General features: G+C 39.5%; 1 protein-coding gene across 1 annotated transcript; it reads right to left on the bottom strand.

The window, feature by feature from the left end:
- Nucleotides 1–525: 525 nt before the first annotated feature.
- Nucleotides 526–22,950, bottom strand: LOC123258147. Its single transcript, XM_044718025.1, has 2 exons — nt 20,221–22,950; nt 526–687 (listed from the first exon to the last, which is right to left on the bottom strand). The coding sequence occupies exons 1-2, from the start codon at nt 22,948–22,950 to the stop codon at nt 526–528; spliced, it is 2,892 nt and encodes a 963-aa protein (XP_044573960.1).
- Nucleotides 22,951–25,529: the final 2,579 nt, after the last annotated feature.

The raw sequence follows: 25,529 nt of genomic DNA on the forward strand, positions 1-25,529 counted from the left end.
CATCCGTTCACTTCCCTATTGTTGCTGTTATGTGTGTACATTGTTATGTACACAGTGTTGCCGCTCAATATATATGTTGTGTAATAAGAACTCATGTGTGCATACACCACAATAGATCATGCGGAGCGTAGGCACGCAGTTGTTTGGAGGCGCATGGCGAACACAACTGGGGTCGTGTCCTGTGGGGTAGGTAGGCCCTTCGTGCCATGATCCGGCCGCCAGGCACCGAGAAGCGCGCCCGGCGTATGCCTTGAAGGTGAGCCTATCTATCGGTCTGCTAACACGGATTAGGTGCCGGCCACGACGACAGGAGCAGCGGCGACGACAAGGGAGCAGCAACGACAGGATAGCAGCGACGACAACAGCGCCAGCTGTCCGCCAGCTGTGCTATCCATTCTTTTACGGTTCCGATCGTACCAATATGTTTTTACATCAGACGTAGAGAAAATTTACCGACAGATTATAATACACCCAGACGACCGCAAGTTTGAAATTATATCATGGAGACGGAATCCTATGGAACTATTAAAATATTATGTAGCTCCACAAGCTCCACACCTGGCCACCCGTTACTTGCAATATTTGGCGGTCACAGCACCTGAGCATCTGGCCCAGGGTGCTGCTGCACTTCGACAGGGTTGTTACGTAGTTGATTGTCTCACCGGAGGTCACACCATAGATGAAGCACTATGTAAAAGCGATCAACAAATAAACCTGTTGGGAGAAGCAAAATTCAAACTAAGAAAATGGTGCGCAAACCAACCAGCATTACTCGCAGAAATTCGGTAAGAAGACCAAGAAATGAATCTATTTCAGTTATTTTACTGAACAAACCGTCAAGACGCCCGGAATTATTTGGGATCCATTCGGAGATTGGCTTCACGGACGTGCGGCGACAGAAGACACAGGAGTCATCACTAAGAGGATCGTTGGTTCAGAACTTTCAAAAATCTTCGATCCTCTTGGAGACCAAACAACCCAAACAACGGCTAAATAAGAGTGCAACAATTATGGGAGCTGAAGATCCTTGGCAAGCATTCAGACATGACGTTCAGATCCTGACAACAATTAGAATTCCAAGATGTACACTCCCGGCAGATACATCCGGAGGCATTTAACTACATGTGAATGTAGATGCATCAGAAGCAGCATATGGGACAGTGGTATATTTACGAACAAGTAATAAGACAAGACAGACCTTGCCACGTTAAGAGCTCTGTGCAGCTGTATTATCAGCTAAGGTCGCAAAAAAAGTAAAATCCGATCTAATCTTAAAACTAGAAGCGATGGTGCCCAGATTCAAGAATTGATAGACACAGAGTGGTGGAGACATGTGACATCAAAGGATAATCCTGCAGACATTCTCTCTAGAGATGCACAGTAGCACAATTAGGAGATTCAAAACTTTGGTACACCGGACCGCCGTTTCTGGTACAAGTCCTGGCCAAGGTTCCAATCAGCTGGAACAAACAATGCAAACGAAGATCAAGAAAGCAAGAAGGAGACGGTGAGCAAACTAGCCATTAAGTCAGAAGAATGGATGGATAAAATCAACCACCATGGATCATTCGATACGATGTTGCAAATAATAGGAAGAATGCGGCGATTCATTTTTAATGCCGCAAGCCAGAGAAGAAAAGAATTGAATGAGGCGTTATTAATGGTATTTCGGGAAATACACTCCCAGCAATTCCTACCATCCATTTGTAGCTCAAGAAGACGAAGATTGTCGGGCCAAATGATCCATTACGAGCACTAGATCCGTTCATAGACACAGACGGAATAATTCGAGGGGGGACGTCTGCAAAATGCCGCATTATCGTATGATGCCACGCATCCAATGTTATTAGCTTTAAAATACCCATTAACAATACGCTTATTTTAATGGTAACTACAGGGGGAGGACTAAGAGGAAAGGAGCTGGCTCAGTCAGCTGTTGTATCAGATGTTGCCGAGTTCGACCAAAATTGTTGAATCAAATCCACTATTCCAGATCGAGTTCAACAACATAGACCGTTAAAAAATTGCCGAGTGAAATTGCTTGCCATTTTGGACTCACTATAAAATCCGAGGAAAACGACCACATAAGCTGTATCCAGCAGTGTTTTCACTATAAACTCACTATAAAATCCGAGGAAAACGACCACATAAGGTGTATCCAGCAGTGTTTTGTTGTTTTTCAACAAAGGCAGTACACCTTGAGGTAGTAACATATTTGACTACCCAAGCCTTCCTGGCAGCTTTTAAGAGATCTTGCGGACGACGTGGACTGCTATTTAAAATCTGTAGTGACAACGCGACCAATTTTGTTGGAGCCTACAACGAATTATCAGAAATAATGGAAGCCATATTCGCCGATGAGGGACAAGCGATGATTCACATTATAGAATTCAAATTTACACCAAATCGGGAACTCCATTTTGGAGGCCTGTGGGAAGCCGCAGTAAAATCACCAAAACTTTTACTGAAACGAACAGTATATACCGTCACACTAACCCATGAAGAACTTGAAACCATAGGGATCGACATTGAAGCCATTCTAAATTCTGCCCTCTTGACATCTCTCTCTTCCAGCCCAAGGGATCTCACGACATTAACGCCAGGGCATTTCCTGGTTGGGGAACCTCTAACTGCATCACCCGATATTCACCAATCAAGGCGGCGCACGTGGTTACTCACTCAGTGGAAGCGTCTCGAACATTTACGAAAAGAATTTTGGACACGCTGGAGCCACGAGTACCAGCATGAATTACAGAATCGGTGGAAGTGGACAAGAAGTTGTAAGACGGTTAAGACTGGTGATCTCGTCATAATCAAAGAAGACAACATCGCTCCGTTGAACTCCGTTCAACCCTCGGACGCATCATAGCAGTCCATCCTGGAAGGGACGGTGAGAAATACAAACAACATCCGGCAATATAACACGGGCCATACATCGACTGGTGGTACTATCATACCACTTAACAATAGCAAGGAGGAATCCAATCAATAATACAAAAAAAAAAAAAAAACTTTTCCTAACAATGATACTTGTCTGGGTGATACCCGGAATGTCACTGCCCACCTCTCCACTACCAGAAAGGACGGTTAAACCCGTTAACCCTGTTTTTATCTCTCCGATCAACAACGTGACCGGGACCATCATCGGATATCAATGAAATCCGCCGAGTGGGCGCTTATCACATTCTTTGACCTCAGTCAATTAGCACGAGAGATCGAGACAGTCAAGCAGGGTATACGATCTATAAAACAAAGGTTCCCAACAGCATACGAAGCCTGCCCCACGATCACCCACACGTTGCAACAGGAAGTGGCAGAAATCAAAAATGCCGATCAGTTAATGCATCAACAACATCGCTGGAAACATCGCGAATGGAGTAATCTTCAGAGTTGGGTGACACTGGCATTAACATTGGTTTTAGCAAGTCCATAACATTAAACTTCCTTAGATTTAATTATGTATAATTTAGCATCTTATGTATATAAGAATTGTTCTTCTGCAATAAAGACAGTTGCGAAATCAAAGTGAATCGTCTCGTTACTCAGTGTCTGAACTGCGGCACTTAAAATCACTTAAATCTCTTCGAGTGATCCTGTGTAAAACGATTCTCAAGTAGGACTCTCTGAAAGCTATCTACTTCGTGTGGCTCCAGTGTTAACGGACCACCAGTAGAACTTTCATGATCGAACCTACTTCGAGTGGCTCCTGTGTAAAAGGACCACAAGTAGAACTCGCGGCATACCAGTCTACTTTTTGTGTGGTTCTCCCGTGAAACTGACCAAAGGTAGACCCCGCGTTACCCAACCTACTTCGAGTGGCTCCTGTGTAAACGGACCACAAGTAGAACCCGCGGCATACCAGTCTACTTTGAGTGTTGCTCCCGTGAAACGGACCACAGGTAGACCCCGCGTTACCCAACCTACTTCGAGTGTTTTTCCCGTGAAACGGACCACAAGTAGTACCGGCCGATAAGAAATCAGCCGAACCACCATTCCATCTGAGGAAAACCAGCCCAGGACTTCAATTACCCACCATTCACGCCAGCCTGATCACAGCAAGCACCTGGTCAACCCGATCAGTCCCTTGCAGAATCCAGGTAAATTAGTCAGATTCATACATTCCTTGACTACGACTCCGGGACATACCATTATTCCCGCATGTTCAAGTTTGACGTAGTGGCCGCATAACGCTCTACGGACGAACAGGCAGTATTTAAGTCAGAACGTCTGGGAACGGTCAGGATTGCCATAAATTTTGGTGTTTTATAAGTTAAGGGGTTGGAACTTTCCACACATGTTTTATTTGGTGTGTCATTTGTGAACGTTCTGTACAGACGCGGCTTCTCATATTTGCATTGAAAAATTTAAACTCCGATTCTGGTAATTGTCATTTGTTATATCGGTGCCTACTAAAATGTGAAGGCTACCTGCCGCAGACGCAGTTTCCTGCTTATTCATGAGCTGGTTGATTCATATTTCTTAACATTATCTATCTTAGCTGTATCTAACAGGAAACTAAAAGGTCTAATTATTGAATTTATATTCTATTTAATTTTTATATATATATAAGTATTTATGTATTTGTATTTTTATATATGTAGTCCGACATAAAAAATGTCCACTCATAATTTCACCAGCTCCGTAACCTTTAGGCTCCCCTGAATTAAACTCCAGAATAAACATAAATTCCATTTGATCAAATTTCACCAAATATTGAATTATGTAAGCCAAGAGATTGCGAAGCCATTTGTAAGCCAAGTAAAAAAATAATATCGTCTTGCAGTTACCATATCTTTAGAATACTCATCCAACGTTGACTTATCCATCTATGATTTTTCCCCAAGCCATGACATTTTGAAAATATATAAGATTAAAAACTCCTATTATTTCCAATGGCGAATCCATTTGAAAGCCAAGTTAAAAAAAAAACAAACGTCTAGTAGTTACCATATCTTTGGAATACTCATCCAAAGTTTACTTATCCATCTATGACTTTTCCCCAAGCCATGACTTTTTGAAAATATTATAAGATTAAAAACTCCTATTTAAATAAAGAAAATATTGTTTAACTAACTATAATAAATTCAATAAAATTATTTCGAGTTTTCCCTTAAATATAAATTTAAAACATGGTATGATCATACCATACTAATACTGATACATACTGATTCCAATAAGAAAAAGAAATATCTTTGGAAATGGAAAATTGGAAAATGGCTTTCGTGCGGCCGGAATAGCCTCTTGATAAAAATTTTTAAATTGATATAAATAATTAATGTATACATGGTATACATAAATTATAAAAATGATATAAACTAAAAACAATGATGGTCAATGAATTACATGGGTTACATAATTGAATATATGGTAAAATTTGATCAGTCTATTTTCTTAGGTGTAACACTCAAACTGTGGGCGATTGAACCTATGTTTGTTTTGGACTTTAGTTCAGTGGACCCTAAAGGTTATGGAGCAGATAAAATTTTGCGTAGCGGGGGAAAAAAATTGGAAATTTTGAAAACTGTTATTCAAAAATTACTAATAAATAAATAAGTAACTATTTATATTTTCTTTGTTGTTTTATTCAAGGAACAATATTAATTCTCTTGAAAAGAACGTTTTAAATGCGAACGGGCGAACAGATGACATTCGCAGCGTCAAAGAGACATTGCAACGTGAAAGAGATAGCTTACGAAGTGATATTATAAAGTTGAACAATTCGATGGCGGATTTAAAACATGATATGATGTTGAAAGCAAATATGATTAGTTCCTTAAACTTGGATATGAATAAATTAAATGTTAAATTAGATGAAGCTTATATTCTGAAATCAAAAGCCGAAAAGGAAAGAGATGAAATGGCCCAAGAAATGGAAACATTGCATGAACGTATCGAAAATTACAAAGGTGAATTATTTCAGTGATTGTAAATAAAGATTATTAATTGAACATTTCAATCTAATATCAGAAAAATAAAATATAATAAATAAATAAATATAATAAATCAAATATAATAAATAAATTTAAATGTAATATACATAAATATAATAAATAAATATAAATGTAATATACATAAATATAATATAATATAATATAATATACAATAAATATAACAAATCATCATCAAATCAAAATAACAAACAATTTATATTTTTTTTAATACATAGTAGATTTTGTATTAGTGTGTAATATTCCATTCCAGTGTGTTATTCCATTTCCATGAATTTGAATGCTTGCTTATCTAGATTATCCTGCAGAAGTTGGATCCTGCCACAAAATTCAAGTGGGAAGGCAGTCTCGCCGAAAACAATGACAGCCTTCCGTCTTGGGAGTCTAAGGCACGATTTTCGGAGCTCTTAAATGCGTCGACTTTTTTTTGGCGGCGTATCCACCAGCTAACCAAGTGGGCCGAGGTAGATCTTCGAATAACCGATCTTCGTGCATGGTTATTAACGCCCTTTTATTAAATGCTCACCCAAATATGGCACTGCACAAGCGCGTAGCGATACGGGTATAACTTTAATATTAAGACACAATATTAGTAATGAAAACCAAATGTTTAAATTAAGGTTTCAAACCCGCGTTTGGCAAAAATAGAATTTATCGCAAGCGCAAAAAATAATCACGACCGTTCGCTATGAAGTGAAGGAAGAGAGTGGATTTGATTTGTTGCTCGATGCAGTATAGACGTTCGTTCGGCGCCGATTTGGCGTTAACGGTGCCTATATAATGAAAATCGCCGACTTTGATCACTTTGTCTGCCAACTTAGCTAAATCTGCTAGGCAGGCGTCCGATGCTTGCAAGATCGCTTGCAATTGTGTTGGTAGGCGCTGCAGCCACAGTGCTTTTAAGAAAGTTTCGTCAAGTTTGTTTGCGACGAGTGCGCTTAACTCGTTGAGCAGTTGTGTGGGGCGCTTCTCACCAAGGTCAGTCTCCGAAATCATCTTCTGGATTTTCTTCGGCGCGCTTTCGCAGAAGCGTTCCAAAATGCACGACTTTAAATTTTCGTACTTGCCTGTGCCAGGTTGGTTGACGATGGCGTCGGCAATTCGGGCAGTCTGCAGTTATTCCTGCCAGAACAAATTGGGCTTCGATTTGCGACAGCCATAATTCTGGGTGCATGGTCCAAAAGGGCGGAATTTTAAACGCTACGCGGTTAATACCTACGTCGGAACCGCGAGTAACGGTATCGTGAAAGACGTCACCGACGATACACACACACCGACACTATATTGTATATGGGTATTTATATATCATTATATTTTTTTTCTTTCTCTTTCTCTCTCTCAAAATGTTCCTATATATATTAAATCAATCTAACCAATCTAAATTTAAGTTCGGAAACAAAATTGTTTGCTGTTTTGCCAAATAGTTATTGATAAATACTGGCAGAATTAATAAACGCTTAAAGAAATTTCAAAATGACAGACTCAAACGGTCCATCTACTAGCGCTACTAGCGCTATGCTAATTTAAGCAGACAAACACCTGAACAACCATTAACATCAGACCTACTTGTCCGATTTATAGCTAATAACTTAACACCACTGCATGAGGAAATACAAATTGTACGTTCTCTCTTGGATTCCAAATCCAACATCCAAATTTGGCCTAAGCGGCCCAATTTCCGGAATGTTATTTTCCCTAAATCCTCCAGACTTACCAAACGCTCTATCTAGATTACAAGAAATTGAGAGCAATCATATGAGGGCACAGCTGTCTTGGATTCCAAATCCAACATCCAAATTTGGCCTAAGCGGCCCAATTTCCGGCATGTTATTTTCCCTAAATCCTCCAGACTTACCAAACGCTCTATCTAGATTACAAGAAATTGAGAGCAATCATATGAGGGCACAGTTCGCCTATCGTTTTAGCGCACCTCAAGGTCGTATTATAACCAACGAACCCAAAACGAACCATATTATAGATGAACAGAACCAACGACAATTACAAAAATTATAATGGACAAAATCGCAATTATCAGCACAATAATAGAAATTCTACTCAGAATAATAATAAATCCCAATATAAAAATAACCCCCAAAATAGTAATAGCTACCAAAACAATAATAGCTATCAACACAATAACGCTCGATATAATCCCTATCCAAGTTATAATACTTGGACTCTAAGAAATAATACATACCAAAACAGAAGCGAACCTATGGAAGTGGACACCAGCATCCAAATCCAAAATAGAAATAGTAACCAACCATTCCCAATGGTAAATAGTACCTTTGGGAATAGACCAGAGTATCGGGGTTTCGCGTTCTTTTTATTGCCTTGAATTAGCGTCTGGAGTATGTGTTGGTTATCAGCAGCACGTGGGATAAACGGCCGATAGAAGTTGATCATACCCAGAAACTTATCAACTCTTTCGGATGGCTTCCACTTTGGCTTCGGATGGTTTCAAGCCGTGCTGGCTGATGTCATGTCAAAGGAACGTGAGGGATCTGGTGATACGCTTTTTGCAGCTCGATTTTTGAAAATATCTGTTCACCGTGTAGGATGCTCGTTACATCCAGTATGTACGTAATAGGGTATCGATCCGGCACTGTTACGTTGTTTAGTGCTCGGTAGTCGCCGCATGGTCGCCACTCTCCGTTTGCTTTCTTTACTAGGGGTAATGGACTGGACCAGTTGCTTTTTGAGGGGCGACATATTCCTTTTTCGATGAGGTAGGAGAACTCAGTTTGTGCAGCTTTGAGTTGTCGGGCGCTAGTCGTCTGGCGCGAGCGTGAGTAGGTTGGTCAAGATTAAGTGCGGCTTTGCTGGCAGCCGATTTGAGTTGATCGTTGCGAGATCGCGGTATTCGTGAAGCAACCTAGCATATTGGTTGCTCGTGTCGAAAATTGCGTTGATTTTACGTTGAGACGCGTGATATGTTGATTCGTGCAGCGTAGCTCGATCGATGAGTTCGGGTCATTTCATATCGACGAGAAAGCCGAAATGTTGAAGGAAATCGGCTCCAATGATAGCGCATTTTTTGCCGAATTTGTCCGCCGAATCCGAAGACTGTTTTAGTTTTTTGGTTCGGATGAAAACGAGCACGGTTGGCGAAATTTCTTGGCGGCGTTGCCAGATTCGCTGTGGTACCAAAACAAGCCTGAAATCGGGGCGCTGTTGCGATCCGTTAATGTGGATTAACTGTTCTTGCGGAAACTGTTCTTGAACAGCGTTGATTTTTTTTTTTTTTTTCGCGCGGTTCCCACTGCATACGTACAGCCCACCTCCCACCCAACCGACCGAGGGGTGCCTGTCGCATAACGTACGGCTCGAATCGCGGGAATAAATTCGAGTTAGTATAATGAGTATAGTATATAAGTTTAAATAGAAGGATTATAAAGAAAACGAGGAAGAATTAGTATGCTCTTGTAGGTAATTTAAAATGGAGATTTTCAAATTTGACAGGGAAGAAAGAGAAATAATATGATTCAGACCATTGTAGTTCGAACATAAAATCCTAAGGGGATCATGCTGTGCATATGTCGATCTACAATGGCTTAAGAATAAAGGACTAAAGTTTCTGGTCCTTCTATTCGGAACGTTAAACTGTAAGCATGTTAGTAAGTGCTGGCTATCTACATCACCATTAATAAGGTTGTGTAGGAAAATGACACCCAGCATTGTTCTACGATTTTTTAAGGAGTTTAAGTTTATTAGTAGGAGTCTACTATTATACGAAGGTAGGTGAAGATTTGCGTCCCAGTTAAGTCCTCTAAGAGCAAATAATAAGAAGTTCTTTTGTACGGATTCTATGCGGTCTTGATGAAAACCGTATTGGGGACACCAGACATATGAACCGTACTCCAGTATCGGGCGGACCAAGGATATAAATAAGCTTTTAGTAATATAAGGGTCGTTAAATTCTTTAGCCCATCTTTTAATAAAACCGACAACATCTTTAGCCTTATTAACCATTGAAGAAATATGGTCGGAAAATTTAAGTTTTATGTCTAAAAGGACGCCAAGATCATTATCCTGAGTTAATTTTTCTAAGGCAATCCCAGAGAGATAGTACGAAGCCTGGTGAGGACTAGTACGATAAAAAGACATAAGTTTGCATTTTGATCCGTTAAGTATTAAGTCATTAGCTAAACACCATTTTTGAAAATTTTATGTCTAAAAGGACGCCAAGATCATTAACCTGAGTTAATTTTTCTAAGGCAATCCCAGAGAGATAGTACGAAGCCTGGTGAGGACTAGTACGATAAAAAGACATAAGTTTGCATTTTGATCCGTTAAGTATTAAGTCATTAGCTAAACACCATTTTTGAAAATTGTCGAGATCCGACTGGAGTCTGTTTTGGGCAGACGGGAACTTATATTGCGTACATTAGTACCAGCGCGTTCGTTATGGATGGGGGCAAGTCATTTATAAAAAGAGTGAATAGTAATGGGCCAAAATGGCTTCCTTGAGGGACACCAGATGTGGCACGAAGTAAGTGGGAGTATTGATTTTTAAATAAGACTCTCTGTGTTCTTCTATTTAAATAGCTGGAGATCCACATAATGAGGTCGGTTGAGAATCCCAAAAGATTTAGTTTACTCAACAAGAGTAAGAGATTAACTGACTCAAATGCTTCACTAAAGTCTGTCTAAATAACAACAGTTTAAAGTCCCTTATGGAAGCCATCTAAAACAAACGATGTCAACTCCAATAAATTAGTGGTGGTAGAGCGACGCCTAATGAAACCATGCTGACATGGAGAAATTATTGATGAGCATAGGTGTTGCAAATGAGGAGTTATTAATTTTTCGAATAACTTTGGAATCGCTGACAATTTTGAGATGCCTCTATAGTTGGCAGCATCGGATTTTTTCTCCTTTTTATGCAGAGGAATTATGAAGGATTCCTTCCATTTAAAGGGGAAAATCGAAGATTCCAAAGATAAGTTAAAAAGTTTTTTAAGAGGTTGATAAATTTTGATACATAAGTAGGGAAGGAAAAGATACATGTTTACGCTTCGTGTTTACAAAATTATAAAATTGCTTTGGATCCGGAGTGAACTGAATCCGACAGCGGCGAATATAATTTTTATAACATTCAGCGTTATGCACGGTGAAATTTAGCCGAGCTATTAAGTATCTTGAGAAATCTATGCTGCTACAGGTTCTTTTATATTTATTTAAAAGCCTGTCTTTATATGTTTTTAATTTTGTTAGGCACCTTGTAAACCAAGGAGGATTATTTGTAGCGGACGGATATTTCCACGGCACCCTTAAGTCAAAAAATGAATTTAATGTCAAATAAAATGTCAAATATCGGACCAGTTAAAAGTATCAATTAATAAATTAAGTTTACGAAAATCAGCCTTACGAAAACAACGAATCTTCTTTGATACGCAGGAAGGCTTCTGATTGACACTAGAATTGGTGTCAATTGAAACTTCAAGCGTAGGGTGGTATGGATCTTCAGGGGTTGAGAGGGGCAAAGCTCTGGAAAGTGTGGGACTATCTGGATCAGATACAAAACATAAGTCAAGAAGCCGACCTAACGAATTTTTAACAAGGTTGATCTGGCCTAGGGACAAGTCAAAGATGCCCGCCGTGAAATCATGATGGGTGGAAAGTGATAAGGAAGTTTAATTTTCAGTAATTGACCAATTGAGTTCTGGTAAATTAAAGTCGCCAAGAACTACCAGAAGGTCAATATCTGACATAAGATTGGTAACAGCCTGTATAGCCGACAAGTGATGCCAGTATGTAGGCGGCTCGGATGATGGTGGAATGTAAGAACATGTAATAAACAATGATTGAGCAGACAATATGACTTTAACGCAAATAAATTCGAAATCACCAAACTCTGGTAACTTTACCTCTTCAGAAACGAAATTGGAGTCAATAGAAATAAAGACTCCTCCTCCTCTTCGCAGAGGTCGGTCACGTCTAAAAGTGGTGTACCTACTTGGAAAAACTTCGGAGCAAAAGATCTCCGGCTTTAACCAAGTTTCAGTAAAGACTATAATATGGGACGCAAAGGAAAGACTATCAGAATAAAGTCTAGGGAGCTTGCTACGTAGGCCCCGACAGTTCTGATAGGTAAGATTGATAGAACATGTTAGTTTTTTGAAGAGTCGGTTTGGACAGTTGTTGGGAGGTTGACTCCATCAGGCTTCGAATTTTTTTTCTTTACCTTACTCGGCTGATGCTCTTGTACAAATATGTCCTCTGGCCAGAAGCCAGGCGAACATATCGTCACAAACATCGGCCCTGGCACCCTATCATGAAGGACATTAGAAAATTTAAATACTCCTTACTCGAGGCGCATTAACATGCGCCTCTCAACTCTAATAACGTCCTTGGTTTTGGCTTTGATATAAGCCGAGATATCAATCTCCGAGGTATCGGGAGCTATATATAAATATTTGTATAACAGGTCGGTAATACCGCGGCATCAGTCCGTTCCGGGGGTCCGGGCGGCGGGTTGCCATTTCTAGTAGAAGCTATGGGGGTTAATTCAAGGGTATTCCTGGGAATCACTTGGAGTAATGCCATGGAGGACAAAGCAAACAAGTTTTGCTCTGCCACGATAAATTCGGGTGCTGACTTTGTTTTTACCGTCCCTGCTCTTGGAGTAGCAAGGGAAATGAGCGGCTGCAGAATTGCGGGAGGGTCCAGCTGTCCCGCGATCTCTGGAGCTGCAACTTCCCTAGTAGCAGATTTTTTTCGCTTAGGAGATTCATTCAACAGCTGAAGGCTATTGAATTGAACATCCAGCGCAGTGAGTTGATCGTTGATTTTTCGGAAACCAACGATCAAATCTTTAAACCCACTCTTGGTCTATCGCATGAATGATCTCATTTCATCTTGGACAGCTCGGCACCCACTGCAGCAATAATGGATAAGGCCAGCACATTTGGCATGTGAGACACTTTCGCACAGCCAACAATAGATGCTGGCCTGGGACGAAGATATCGGCTTATTGCACGATTTTGCTGAGCAGACAACATTGTATTCCATTTTTAAAAAATTAAAAATTAGCAAAAATGAATTTATAATTTTTTAAATTTTCTATTATTATTTTTTTTTTTTTATTTTAAGCAAATTAGCCTTCAACCACTGTACCAACTAAGGTTAATAAAAGGTAGGTAGAGGAGGGAGTTAGTGAAGAGAGAGCTACGGGAATTTTAAACGCTACGCGGTTAATACCTACGTCGGAACCGCGAGTAACGGTATCGTGAAAGACGTCACCGACGATACACACACACCGACACTATATTGTATATGGGTATTTATATATCATTATATTTTTTTTCTTTCTCTTTCTCTCTCTCAAAATGTTCCTATATATATTAAATCAATCTAACCAATCTAAATTTAAGTTCGGAAACAAAATTGTTTGCTGTTTTGCCAAATAGTGATTGATAAATACTGGCAGAATTAATAAACGCTTAAAGAAATTTAAAAATGACAGACTCAAACGGTCCATCTACTAGCGCTATGCTAATTTAAGCAGACAAACACCTGAAGAACCATTAAAATCAGACCTACTTGTCCGATTTATAGCTAATAATTTAACACCACTGAATGAGGAAATACAAATTTTACGTTCACTCTTGGATTCCAAATCCAACATACAAATTTGGCCTAAGCGGCCCAAAATGGGGGTCTACACTTTTTTTCCAAAACTGTTGATTCGTCGTTGATTACGAAAATTTATAGTTATTTAGCTGCAGGGGGTCCACCGGATCCAGCAAAGTTTTGAAAGTGGTCTATGAGAGAAAAGAGTTTGGGAACCACTGATCTAGATTACAAGAAATGGAGAGCAATCATATGGCATTGCACTGTGGTTGGGCTTGTATGGAGCCGCGGCCATAAATACTTTCCGTTGAGATATCAATGTGAAATTTTTTCCAAAAATCTAAAAAAATATTTTTAATATATAGTAAAAAAATTGGATACATCGGAAGACTGTATCCCATTGCTCTCATAGCACCGTAATAAGTATGGCAGTAGTATTATATGGCAATGGTGCTCTAAGCAAATACTTGCTTACTTACCAGTAGAATTACAGTGCTAAAATTTTATTATTAGGCATCCAATTTATTTGTATTTAAATTATTTAGAGTATAAAATAGTAACTCCTCTCCTCCTTCCCACAAGCTTTTCAAAATATAATGAAATGAGGTTTTAAAGTTCCTTTTATGATATGTATATAAGAATAAATGTATTTAAAAAATTGGGAGTGAAATAAATATTAACAAATATCTTCGAATAAATCAAATGTGCTGGGAGAAAAATTATTTTTGTCTCTTTTTGGTAGTTTCCTTTGACTTGTTATGAAAGGGTCTGAACGCAAAAGAAGTGTATTAATTAAGTCTGTATTTGTCAATATGCGAGACATCTTCCGAGTATGTTGCAGCCGGCATTTCTTTATTTCTTTGTTGTTGGACTCAGCTTCTTCTGATAGCTCTCCAATTGACAGCACCGCATGCTCTATCACTTTCGCACCGTGAATTAAAATTTTATGCACTGTTGCTGGAAGATAGTACCATGGATATATTTTTATCAACTGCTTAGCAGTATCCAACGCATAGATTTCGAATTTTTTAGCATTAATGGAATATCCTGATGCTAAAGCTTGCAATATCGTTGCGCAGCGGGTTATGACTTCTTCATCAATGCCTGTAATATCAGATGCCAAGCTCGGGTTAGCAAAAAATTTCCTGGCCATATTTCCATCGTTGGAAGTTCCTCTGCCTCCGTCTCTAGGCTTATCAACAATTATTCCCATTTTATCGCGAAACTGCGCTTGTACTCGTTCTTTTCTTTGCAGTGCATTAAGAATATTCGTGATACTCCAATGAGTTCCTTTTTAAAACTGTTTTTATTTCTTACAATTCTCTTACAAGAAACATACATGAAAATCTTAAATCTATTTAAAACTACTTATCAACGGACTGCTCGCTGACATGCTATGTGACCCTTTCTTAAGTGCCTCAAGTGCACCACATAAATATTTGGTTAGACTGCAGGAGATCGTCTTTCAAACCATGCTGTTAATCACTTATTCACATGGGTCCGATCTCCTACATTCTATGTTTGGAATTCTTATCGTGTTCAATGCTTGAACATTAAGCTTTTGTTCTTAACGCGTTGCACACTTTACCATCTACCATAGTAAGTTGCAGGCTATGATTTTTAAATAATTTTTTATTGGGACTTTCAAATTCGGTTGGCTTTAGGTTATCTATTTTATTTTTGAAGTACAGTTCTTCTTTAACGGATAGTGTGGCTGTTTCCTTTTTAAATTGAAGTCTGACTGGTCTACAATAGCGTGTAGATGATGGTCTAGGATTTTTCCATATTATTTTTGAGTTACTTTCAGATATAAGCTGAAGTGGGACGTATGATGTTACAAATAGACATCTATCATCGTCATTGCAGTTTGAAAACTTTTGCCTATATTCACTGTGCCCTGTACTGCCATCAAAGCCCCATTTTCCAATTAATGTTAGTGTGTTCTCCGTGCCATCAAGACAATTTTCAGTTACAGTTTTTTTGAGCTCTAAAATGCTTGATGCTGTGTTGTCTAGTAGACTCTGCAGCTCAACTTCTGCATATGTTTCTGCTACTGTTATATTTTCTGGATATCTTAAGGTTTTAAATTTGAGAATTTTCTCATAGCTTGGCAATATATTGCATGAAGCTTCACTATTTATAAATTAACGAATAAGCAAGTATTGATGTTTCATGATTCCAGTGACCATTAAAAGCGATGAGACCTTTTCCATATTTGTTTGACTTTGGGATCGGTTGAAAATAGGATGAGCGTAAAACAGAAGCTGCAGACTCATCTTCTTTTTCTAGCAGAGCTATCCGACGACGTTTTGTCCTTTTTGAGGACTCAGCAAAATCAATTTTGGGTCGTCCACGTTCAGCACTTGCAATCCCTTATTGAGGTGGCTCAATTATAATTGTTTCAATAGTGTTCAGCCAATTAGATTGATGTTTAACAATTGAATTCTTAAAACGATTGTATTTGGCCCAAAAAGTACAATTTTTTTTTGCAAATGTAACTAATGCAATTACTAAGTGTTGTCATGTCGATTGCGTAGCCTTTGTGTTTAATGCTTTCTTCTATTGCACTAGTAACTCTCCGATTTTTTTCTGCATCAACGCCCTTTTCTTTGCACCAAATATGAAAGACGTGCAGGCGTGAAAATTCGCACTTACAAGAAGCACCTATTAAAAATGAAAACATAAAAATAATCGAAAAAATAATATGCGAAATTATCGACAAACACAAATGACGAAAACAAAAGAAACATCATAAAAGCAAAGGAAGAGCAGCAGATTGCGTCGCGAATTTGACCTTGACAGCTTGAGTTTATTAATGAGTATATACACAGGCAAAAATCGGCAGTTGAACTTATCATTTTTATTACATGAAAACATTGGCAAATGCACTGATATCACTCATAAAGGGGGAATCGGGGGGGAACATATCTAAAAGTTTACTTAAACATGAAAAAGACGTTCATATAATACACAAAAAATGTATAGTTAATTAAAAACACATAACGAATAAAATATTTATCAAATAAATTTCACAATAAGTAATTAGTAAGTAAATACCTTCAACTTTAAAATTCATTTTAAATAATAAAATTAGGACCTCTCTAACAAACGTTTGAACACTTTGAAATCTAGTAATATTTTGACGAAGTGGTAACTTAACGCCGCTGCGCTTCAAAACTAAACACTTGTTCACGCTTTGCATTCTATTTTTAGAAAGTCCCGTTAGATTTCTGAAAAATCTGGTTTGCCATTGAGGATCTTGGACATTATGTAGACTTTTTGTTTACTTTTCGCAAATTTTCCGTTCTGCGGATTTTTTGAATTATGGCCTATGGGCGCAACCACTGTGCATTGGGACTCTTTGTCCGAAAAAGCCGTCTGTACTTTGTAGCCCTAACCATTTTAGATAAAGATAGTAGGAAAAGCCAACGACGCTTAATTTTGGCCAGACTCGATTTTGTCTTTAGAGACGAGAGCCCAATCCACCGATTTTCAGTAATGGACTTTTATAATTTGGATTATAAAAAGTTAACCCTTTCATAAATAAAATCATAATAACGTACGGGAAAGAAAATCCCATAACTACAGAAGCAAACCTCAGGCATAGAGAAAACTCCTTGGGAAAACTCAATTTCCGGCATGTTATTTTCCCTAAATCCTCCAGACTTACCAAACGCTCTATCTAGATTACAAGAAATTGAGAGCAATCATATGAGGGCACAGTTCGCCTATCGTTTTAACGCACCTCAAGGTCGTATTATAACCAACGAACCCAAAACGATCCATATTATAGATGAACAGAACCAACGACAATTACAAAAATTATAATGGACAAAATCTCAATTATCAGCACAATAATAGAAATTCTACTCAGAATAATAATAAATCCCAATATAAAAATAACCCCCAAAATAGTAATAGCTACCAAAACAATAATAGCTATCAACACAATAACGCCCGGTATAATCCCTATCCAAGTTATAATACTTGGACTCAAAGGAATAATACATACCAAAACAGAAGCGAACCTAATGAAGTGGACACCAGCATCCAAATCCAAAATAGAAATAGTAACCAACCATTCCCAATAGTAAATAGTACCAAACTACAAAGGGCCTCCAATATAATTCATTTAATCAGGATATAAAGTCATTCTAACAACCAGAACAGGAAGTCAAACGCGCACAAATTTAGTCATCTGCGCAACCTAGAAACAAACAAATGCGCATAAATAATATCAAAGAGGAACATTTTTTAGGAGAAGAATAGGTCTGCCACACATATTACTATTTGACAAAAAAATTAATAAAAAACTGTTCTGATAGATACAGGAACCACAGCCTGTAAAAAAAGGTACCTACCGAAACGGTATAGTATTGCCCATTTATAAAAAAAATCCACGGTTAATGGCTACTCAATAATAAAAATATGCCACTATATAACAATTTCTCAAACAAAAAAAAAATTTTACGAAATAGAGGTCTTAAATGCAGATTTATTAATAGGATACAATTTACTAACAAAGATAAACAGACATGTAACATGTCAGGGAAAAATCGAAAAATTACACTATGATGAATAAATAAATTTTTTAGAACTAAACAAAGAAACAACCACACTTCCACTAAAAAAATATATTCTAGACAAAGCAAAAAGGGTATATAAGCCCCAAACACGCCGTCGATGTTCATTCCGACATACATATACAGTTTAGAGCACTCAGGGTCCAACAACTCTGTCAGCGATACTTCTGACAATTTTAAATGTTCATAAAACCCGAACACGCCATCGATGTTCAATCCGACATACACAATTCGAAACACTTAAGAGCACCTTCATCGATACATCTCGCAATTACAAATCTTACAGTTTGGGTTATACAAAAACCAAACACGCCGTCGATGTTCATTCCGACTCAAACAATTTAGGATACAGAAGTTCCAAATGCACTGAAAGTCAGATTTCCGACAACTATCCCTCAAGTGGTTCAGCGCACTTAGACATTGAACACGATATCGATGTCAAATCTGATTCAAACGATATAAACACTGCAACATATAAGAATATGGATAACACTGCCGAAAATATTTTCCGCATAAACAATTTAGAAAACAATACAGACGAAACCGACGCAGAAAACTACATTGAACTAATAATTAGCACAATGAAAAGAATACGTTCAGAAATAAATGCGAATTTTCCATTCCGGTCGGACGGTGCACGAAATACACCGAATGATTTTTGCAAATTTATTGCAAATATTTTTCAAACTTTTGATATGTATTTAAAATTCTAATATTTGAAAATGTAATGTCTAAATAAAAAATTTGGCATTAAATGGATAAAAAATAATCAAAAGTCCTTATAACCCACCCGTAATTGTAGTATCAAAAAAACGGTACTAACCTTCGTTAATGGCACCTTTAAACTTAGACTATGCATCGATTTCAAAAAACTAAATCTTAGCACAATTCCAGATAGATACCCCATGCAAGATAGACTTAGAATCAGGTTTCCACCAAATATGAAAGAAATGATGAAAGAATCAGACTTAGAAAAAACTTAATTTTCCATTAACAATGGAAAGTATGAATTCATTAGAATGCCATTCGGGTTAACAAACGCACCTCGAATCTTCCCGAAGGCAATGGACGAAATACTTCGAGAACATGTTTGTAAATTCTGCCTTGTCTACATGAATGACATAATTATTTTCTCTCACTCCCTCGAACAACATTTCAAAGACCTAAATTCAATCATTAATATTTTGCATAAAGCCAATATGAAAATATCATTAGAAAAATCTCAATTTCTTTAATTAGAAACTTCATTTTTAGGATACGTAGTTGCGCAAATCATTATTAAAGCCGATCCTCAAAAAATAGACACCATTCCGAATTACCCAATTCCCAAAAATATCAGAGAGCTGCGTAGCTTTCTAGGGCTCACCGGATATTATAGAAAATATGTAAAAAACTATGCAACCATTGCCAAACCCCTGACTAGACCCTAGCTGAATAGTGGACGTGAGTTGACCACAGCTTCTATTTGGGCGAGAAGTGTGTGCATTTTCTCAAAGGTGAGGACATTCTTGCCAATGACTCTATGAAGATGCAGTTTGACAGAGCGCACAGCTGATTCCCATTTGCCACCTCAGTGTGGTGCATGGGGGGGAATGAAATTCCAGTTGATTCCTTCGTCTGCTAGGGCCTTCAGTACAGTGTTGTTGTGTTCGTCTGACTTCAGAAGAGTTTGCATTTCGTTTAATACCCTTTTTGCCCCGACGAAGTTTCTCCCGTTGTCGCTATACATTTGCGAGCATTTTCCGCGGCGAGAGATGAATCGTCTGAGTGCCGCCAAGAATGTGTCGGTTGTAAGATCTGTAGCCAATTCCAAATGCAAGGCAGAAGTGGCTAGGCATACAAATAGGCAGATGTAACCCTTTTCTTGTGTGGATTTCGTCCCTTGTGGACCTTGAGGGTGATTGGCCCGGCGTAGTCGCAGCCAGTGTTTGCAAACGGAAATGCCTGCCGAACCCGGACAGACGGAAGATCTGACATGAATTGGTGAGATGTGTGTTGCCGTTGTCTAAAGCATTTTAGACAGTCATGCGCTTCGTTATGCGATGAGATTTGGGCATAATTATTGGATGCTGCACATCCGCTGGCAGTTCTGAGTTACCTAAACGGCCACCCACTCGCAGGAGTCCATGTTTGTCGATTTGCGGTGAGAGGGTGCGCAATTTTGATTTGTTTCCCAAATCTTGTTGGTTAAGGAGTCGCTTGTAGTCAGCTTGGAATTCGTCTTGGGCATGGCGCAGGTACAGGATCCGTGCGTCATGGATCTCCTCAAATGTCAGCGTAGCGGTGTTGGATTTTCTGCGATTGCGTCGGATGAACTTGAGAACATAGGCGAGAATACGAAGTAGCTTTGGCCACGAGGAGACACGGTCGATCAGTTGGCCCAATAGTGAGGTTTCAGTGTTGTATGTTCTCATTGTCGTGAAAGCGGAACCTTTTACTTCAGCCTGGACTTGTTCATCTGCTTCGGTTGAGTATAGCCAGTGTGGGCCCTTCCACCATAGGTTGTGGTTTACTAAGTCAGCAGCTAGCATGCCCCTTGAAGCGCAGTCAGCAGGGTTGTCATCTGATTTGACATGTTGCCAGTGATCTCGTGGAATGATGCTGAGGATTTCGGCAGTGCGGTTTGCGACGAAAGTCTTTAGTTTGGCAGGTATGTGCGAGAGCCAAGCCAAAACAATGGTAGAGTCGCACCAGGCGTAAACAGTGACGTTGTAGTTTTTCAGTGGAGCTTTGACTGAGTTGATGAGTCGACTTAGTAGCAGTGCGCCGCACAATTCCAGGCGTGGAAGTGATTGTGTTTTGAGCGGTGCAACACGAGTCTTTGCAGCAATAAGAGTAACCTGTATGTTACCATTAGGGAGAGTGACTCTACTGTAAACGGCAGCGGCGTAGGCTTTTATAGATGCCTCCGAGAAGGCGTGCAATTCAATTGTGTCAGTAGAGTTGCCAATGTAGCGTGGAACCTCAAGTTCATTGAGCGTGTTGATATCGTGCTTGCATTTGAGATACCAATCTTCCAGGCTGAGCGGTAGCGGGCTGTCCCAGTCTAAGTTGAGAACCCAAAGTTCTTGGAACAGGATTTTGAATTGAATAACCACTGGAGCCAGCAATCCAAGTGGGTCGAAAATGCGAGACACGTCTGATAAAACTTGCCGTTTTGTAATCTTTCCCTCGCTGGGCAAAGATACCTTGTATGCCAATGTGTCCGTGTGCGGTTGCCAATGAATTCCCAAAACCTTGTTCGTAGTTTCGAGTGGACTGTATGATGTATTGTTTGTGATTGTTGTCTCAGGGTCGACAACGCGGTTGCTGTTGGAAATCCATTTTCCAAGTTCGAGTTGAGCACATGACATTAGTTGAATTAGTTCTTGTTTGTATTGTAGAAGCTTTTCCTCGGTGTCAGCTCCTGTTAAAACGTCGTCAACGTAGAAATCTTCAAGAAGAATGCGTGCAGCAGTTGGATGCAAATGTTGGTTATCTCTGGCCAGTTGCTCGAGAACCCGTACAGCCAGAAATGGTGCACACGCAGTGCCATAGGTTACAGTGCAGAGTTGGTAATGTAGAAGTGGAGCTGAAGGATGTTCTCTCCAAACGATACGTTGATAGTTGCGGTGATGCTTGTTGATCCAAATTTGCCTGAACATCTTGATAATGTCCGCAGAAAAAACGTATTTATATAAACGAAAGCGTACGCATACATTGAAAAGGTTTCGTTGAATGCTCGGCCCAACGTTCAGGGTGTCGTTTAAAGATTGACCAGAAGAATCTTGGAATGAACCGTCAAAAACTCCTCGTAGTTTCTTTCCAAGTACAGGGTGATGTGGCATGTAGAATACCCTTCCATCATTGGTGAGAATTTCGTCAGGGTTCAATTGGCGCATGTGGCCTAGAGAAATATACTCTTGCATGAATTGTACATACCGTGAGTGCAAATCTGCGTCTCTATGTAGACGGCACTCCACAGAAGCAAAGCGTTGGGTTGCTCCCTGCAGAGTGTCAGTGAATTGTGGATCTGCCTCCTTGAATGGAAGCTCTACGGTGTATCTTCCCTTGGAGTCGCGTGAGTGCGTGGTTTTAAAATGCTCTTTAACCTTAACATTTTCAGGATCATGGTGAGCGGTGATTTGGGAGTCCTCGATTTCCCAAAACCTTTGTAGAGTAGCATGGATATCGACTGTAGACAAAAATGACGTGGTGATTGATGGATTTTGATGCGCAATCGATGTGATAACCCATCCAAAGATTGTTGAATTAGCTATTATGTTGCCTTGCACATCCAGCTTCCTGTTGCCGGTTAAAATAGCCCATACAGAATCGGTGCCTAGTAGGACGTCTATAGGCGATGCCGAGTTGAATTCAGTGTCTGCAAGCGGAATCCCATTGAAGATCTCAAGCGCAGATGCATCGATGTTTTCCCTTGCCAGCGTAGATGTGATTTTTCCTAGAATATGAGCTTTTACTTGTAGCGAGTGATCAGAAACTCGAGACTTGATCGTGAGTGTGCTGAATCCCCTCGTGGTATCGGCCTTGATTGAAGAAATGCCGGAAATGAGAATCCGGCCAGGAACCCGACTAAGACCCAGTGCCTTAATACAGCGTTCCGATACATATGATAACTCCGAGCCCGTGTTGAGTAGCACCCGGCAGTTTGTGAATGTGCCTTGAGAGTTGCGGATGTGTACCAATGCAGTTGGCAAAGTACATGTTCGTCCTACTTGCCCATGTGACAATAGGGTTGGCGTGAGTAGTGCCTGTGACATGTGACTCGCAGTCACCGATGTCGTGTCTGGATCCTTGTGATCGCTTAAAGACGTGGATGTAATTTGACCCTCGTTGGTCTGCATAGCATGCGGGTGTATGAGTGTGTGGTGTCTGCTGCCACACTGCTGACAGTTGTACTTTGAGTTACAGTTTGATGACCTGTGACCTGGTTTGAGACAGTTAAAGCAGAGAGATTTGTGCCTTACAAAAGAACGGCGTTGGTCGATAGACAAACCAATGAATTGAGGACACTTAGACAGTTGATGCCCATCCGCATTATAATTCACGCATTTTGTCAGCGCAGCAGTTACCATGGCTCTGCTGGTCTTCTTGTTGTTACCACCCTGTCTCGGTACAGGATCGCTTTGACACAGCTCAAATTCTTCACATCGTGCATCCAGGAACTTGAAGAACTCTTCGACTTTTGGTGAATTTTAAGCACGGCTTGCATCTACCCATTTGCGGCGTGACTCTGGATCGATTTTGTTCAGCAATAAATGGATAACCCAGCAGTCTCGGTCCATATGGCCAATTGAGTCCAATGCACGGATGACCTCATTTGCACCATCTGATATGCTACGCAATGTGGATACCTCTCCATTGTTAGTCGATGGTAGCTCCATAAAGGCGTCCAACAGGTTGTGAATAATTTGCCGTGGTCGATCGTATCTCTCGTTGAGGCGCTCCCAAGCGTTGTCATATGCCGTCTCAGAAATCGGCAAATGGCGTACCAAACTTGCAGCCTCGTCCACGAGGAACGATTTTAGATAGTGGTACTTTTGTATCTTACCCAGATGTTGCTTGCTATGTACAGTGCTTATGTACAGTGCTTTGAAGGCTGGCCACTCCTTGTAAATGCCACCAAACGGTTCAATAATTTTATTGAATTAAATATAGATGGTTAAACAATATTTTCTTCAATTAAATTGTAAATATTTTCAAAAAGTCGTGGCAAGTATTTGAAAAATTTTATTATGAAAAATTATAACTCACGCGTAATTGTAGTATCAAAAAAACGGTACTAACCTTCGTTAATGGCACCCCAAAAACATAGACTATGCATCGATTTCAGAAAACTAAATCTTAGCACAATTCCAGATAGATACCCCATGCAAAGGGTAGGTTTCCACCAAATTTTGATAAAAGAACCAGACTTAGAAAAAACTTAATTTTCCATTAACAATGGAAAGTATGAATTCATTAGAATGCCATTCGGGTTAACAAACGCACCTCGAATCTTCCCGAAGGCAATGGACGAAATACTTCGAGAACATGTTTGTAAATTCTGCCTTGTCTACATGAATGACATAATTATTTTCTCTCACTCCCTCGAACAACATTTCAAAGACCTAAATTCAATCATTAATATTTTGCATAAAGCCAATATGAAAATATCATTAGAAAAATCTTAATTTCTTAAATTAGAAACTTCATTTTTAGGATACGTAGTAGCGCAAAACATTATTAAAACCGATCCTCAAAAAATAGACACCATACCGAATTACCCAATTCCCAAAAATATCAGAGAGCTGCGTAGCTTTCTAGGGCTCACCGGATATTATAGAAAATATGTAAAAAACTATGCAACCATTGCCAAACCCCTGACTAGACCCTAGCTGACCCGGCCACGCGCTGCTGTGGCTAAAGTTTTTGTTAAATTACATTAGAGTAAAAAATTTAAGGGGAACAATAAGGGGAAGGAGAACATCACGCAGTCCACTATGCTTTTTTACTGTTGTTCAGGATAAATAGCTTGCAATAGATAAGCTAGGCTTAAGTTCTTTTTGCGAGTGCTTGTACTTGGAAATTGAATATCAAACAGCCACCTTTTGTTTTAAAAATCGTTGAGATAAAATAATCTCATTAAACATTTTGGTGGTAACGCTAAGTTATTTTCAATCACTGTAAATCGGTGCAGAAGTTTATGATCTTGCACAGATTTGACATCTAGTTGATTTGCACTTCGCAACGGTGTGACCTTTTCGCAGACAATTTAGACAGAGAGATGCTGACTTGACAAACTTCAAACCTTTGCATTACAGCAAGGCGAGCGAACGGACTGCCACTAAATGGGCCACAAAATGGTCTTGAGCGCTGCAATAACTGCAAGCTGGGTTGACGTTGGCAGATGAGCAAGCCAACGAACTTCTATTAAGTTGCTTGCTTAACCCAGTTTTTTCCTGTTTTGTTTTGCCAGTCTCTTCCGCGGATAGATGCTGTTACCTACGATTTAATACCTTTTCGAAATCGGACCACAGCGGCCATTCCCCATAATCCAGTAACTCTTCCCATTTTTGCCTGGTCACTGGATCTACTCTACTCAAAACTAAATATATAATCATAGAGTTTGCAATGTTAGTGTCATCTCCTATGTATAATAATGATCCATAAATCGATGACATAGTGTCGATGAGACCCCTCAACGACGACGCAGACGGCTGGGGAATTTCCGGAAGGCTGAACAATTGACTTATTTGGTTCGCAAAGGCATTCGTTATCATAGACTCTTTTTAGACTATCGATAGCTTTGGCGTAATTGCTCTCGGTGACTTGGAATGCCTTGATAGTTCCTAAGGCTTCACCAGTGAGGCAAGAAATTAAATGATTAAATTTCTCAATAACAGGAATGTTCACATCTTTGTGTACCAAGGTCCCGAAAAGA

The sequence above is a fragment of the Drosophila ananassae genome (assembly GCF_017639315.1).
Source record: "Drosophila ananassae strain 14024-0371.13 chromosome Y unlocalized genomic scaffold, ASM1763931v2 tig00000087, whole genome shotgun sequence".
Lineage (NCBI taxonomy): Eukaryota > Metazoa > Arthropoda > Insecta > Diptera > Drosophilidae > Drosophila > Drosophila ananassae.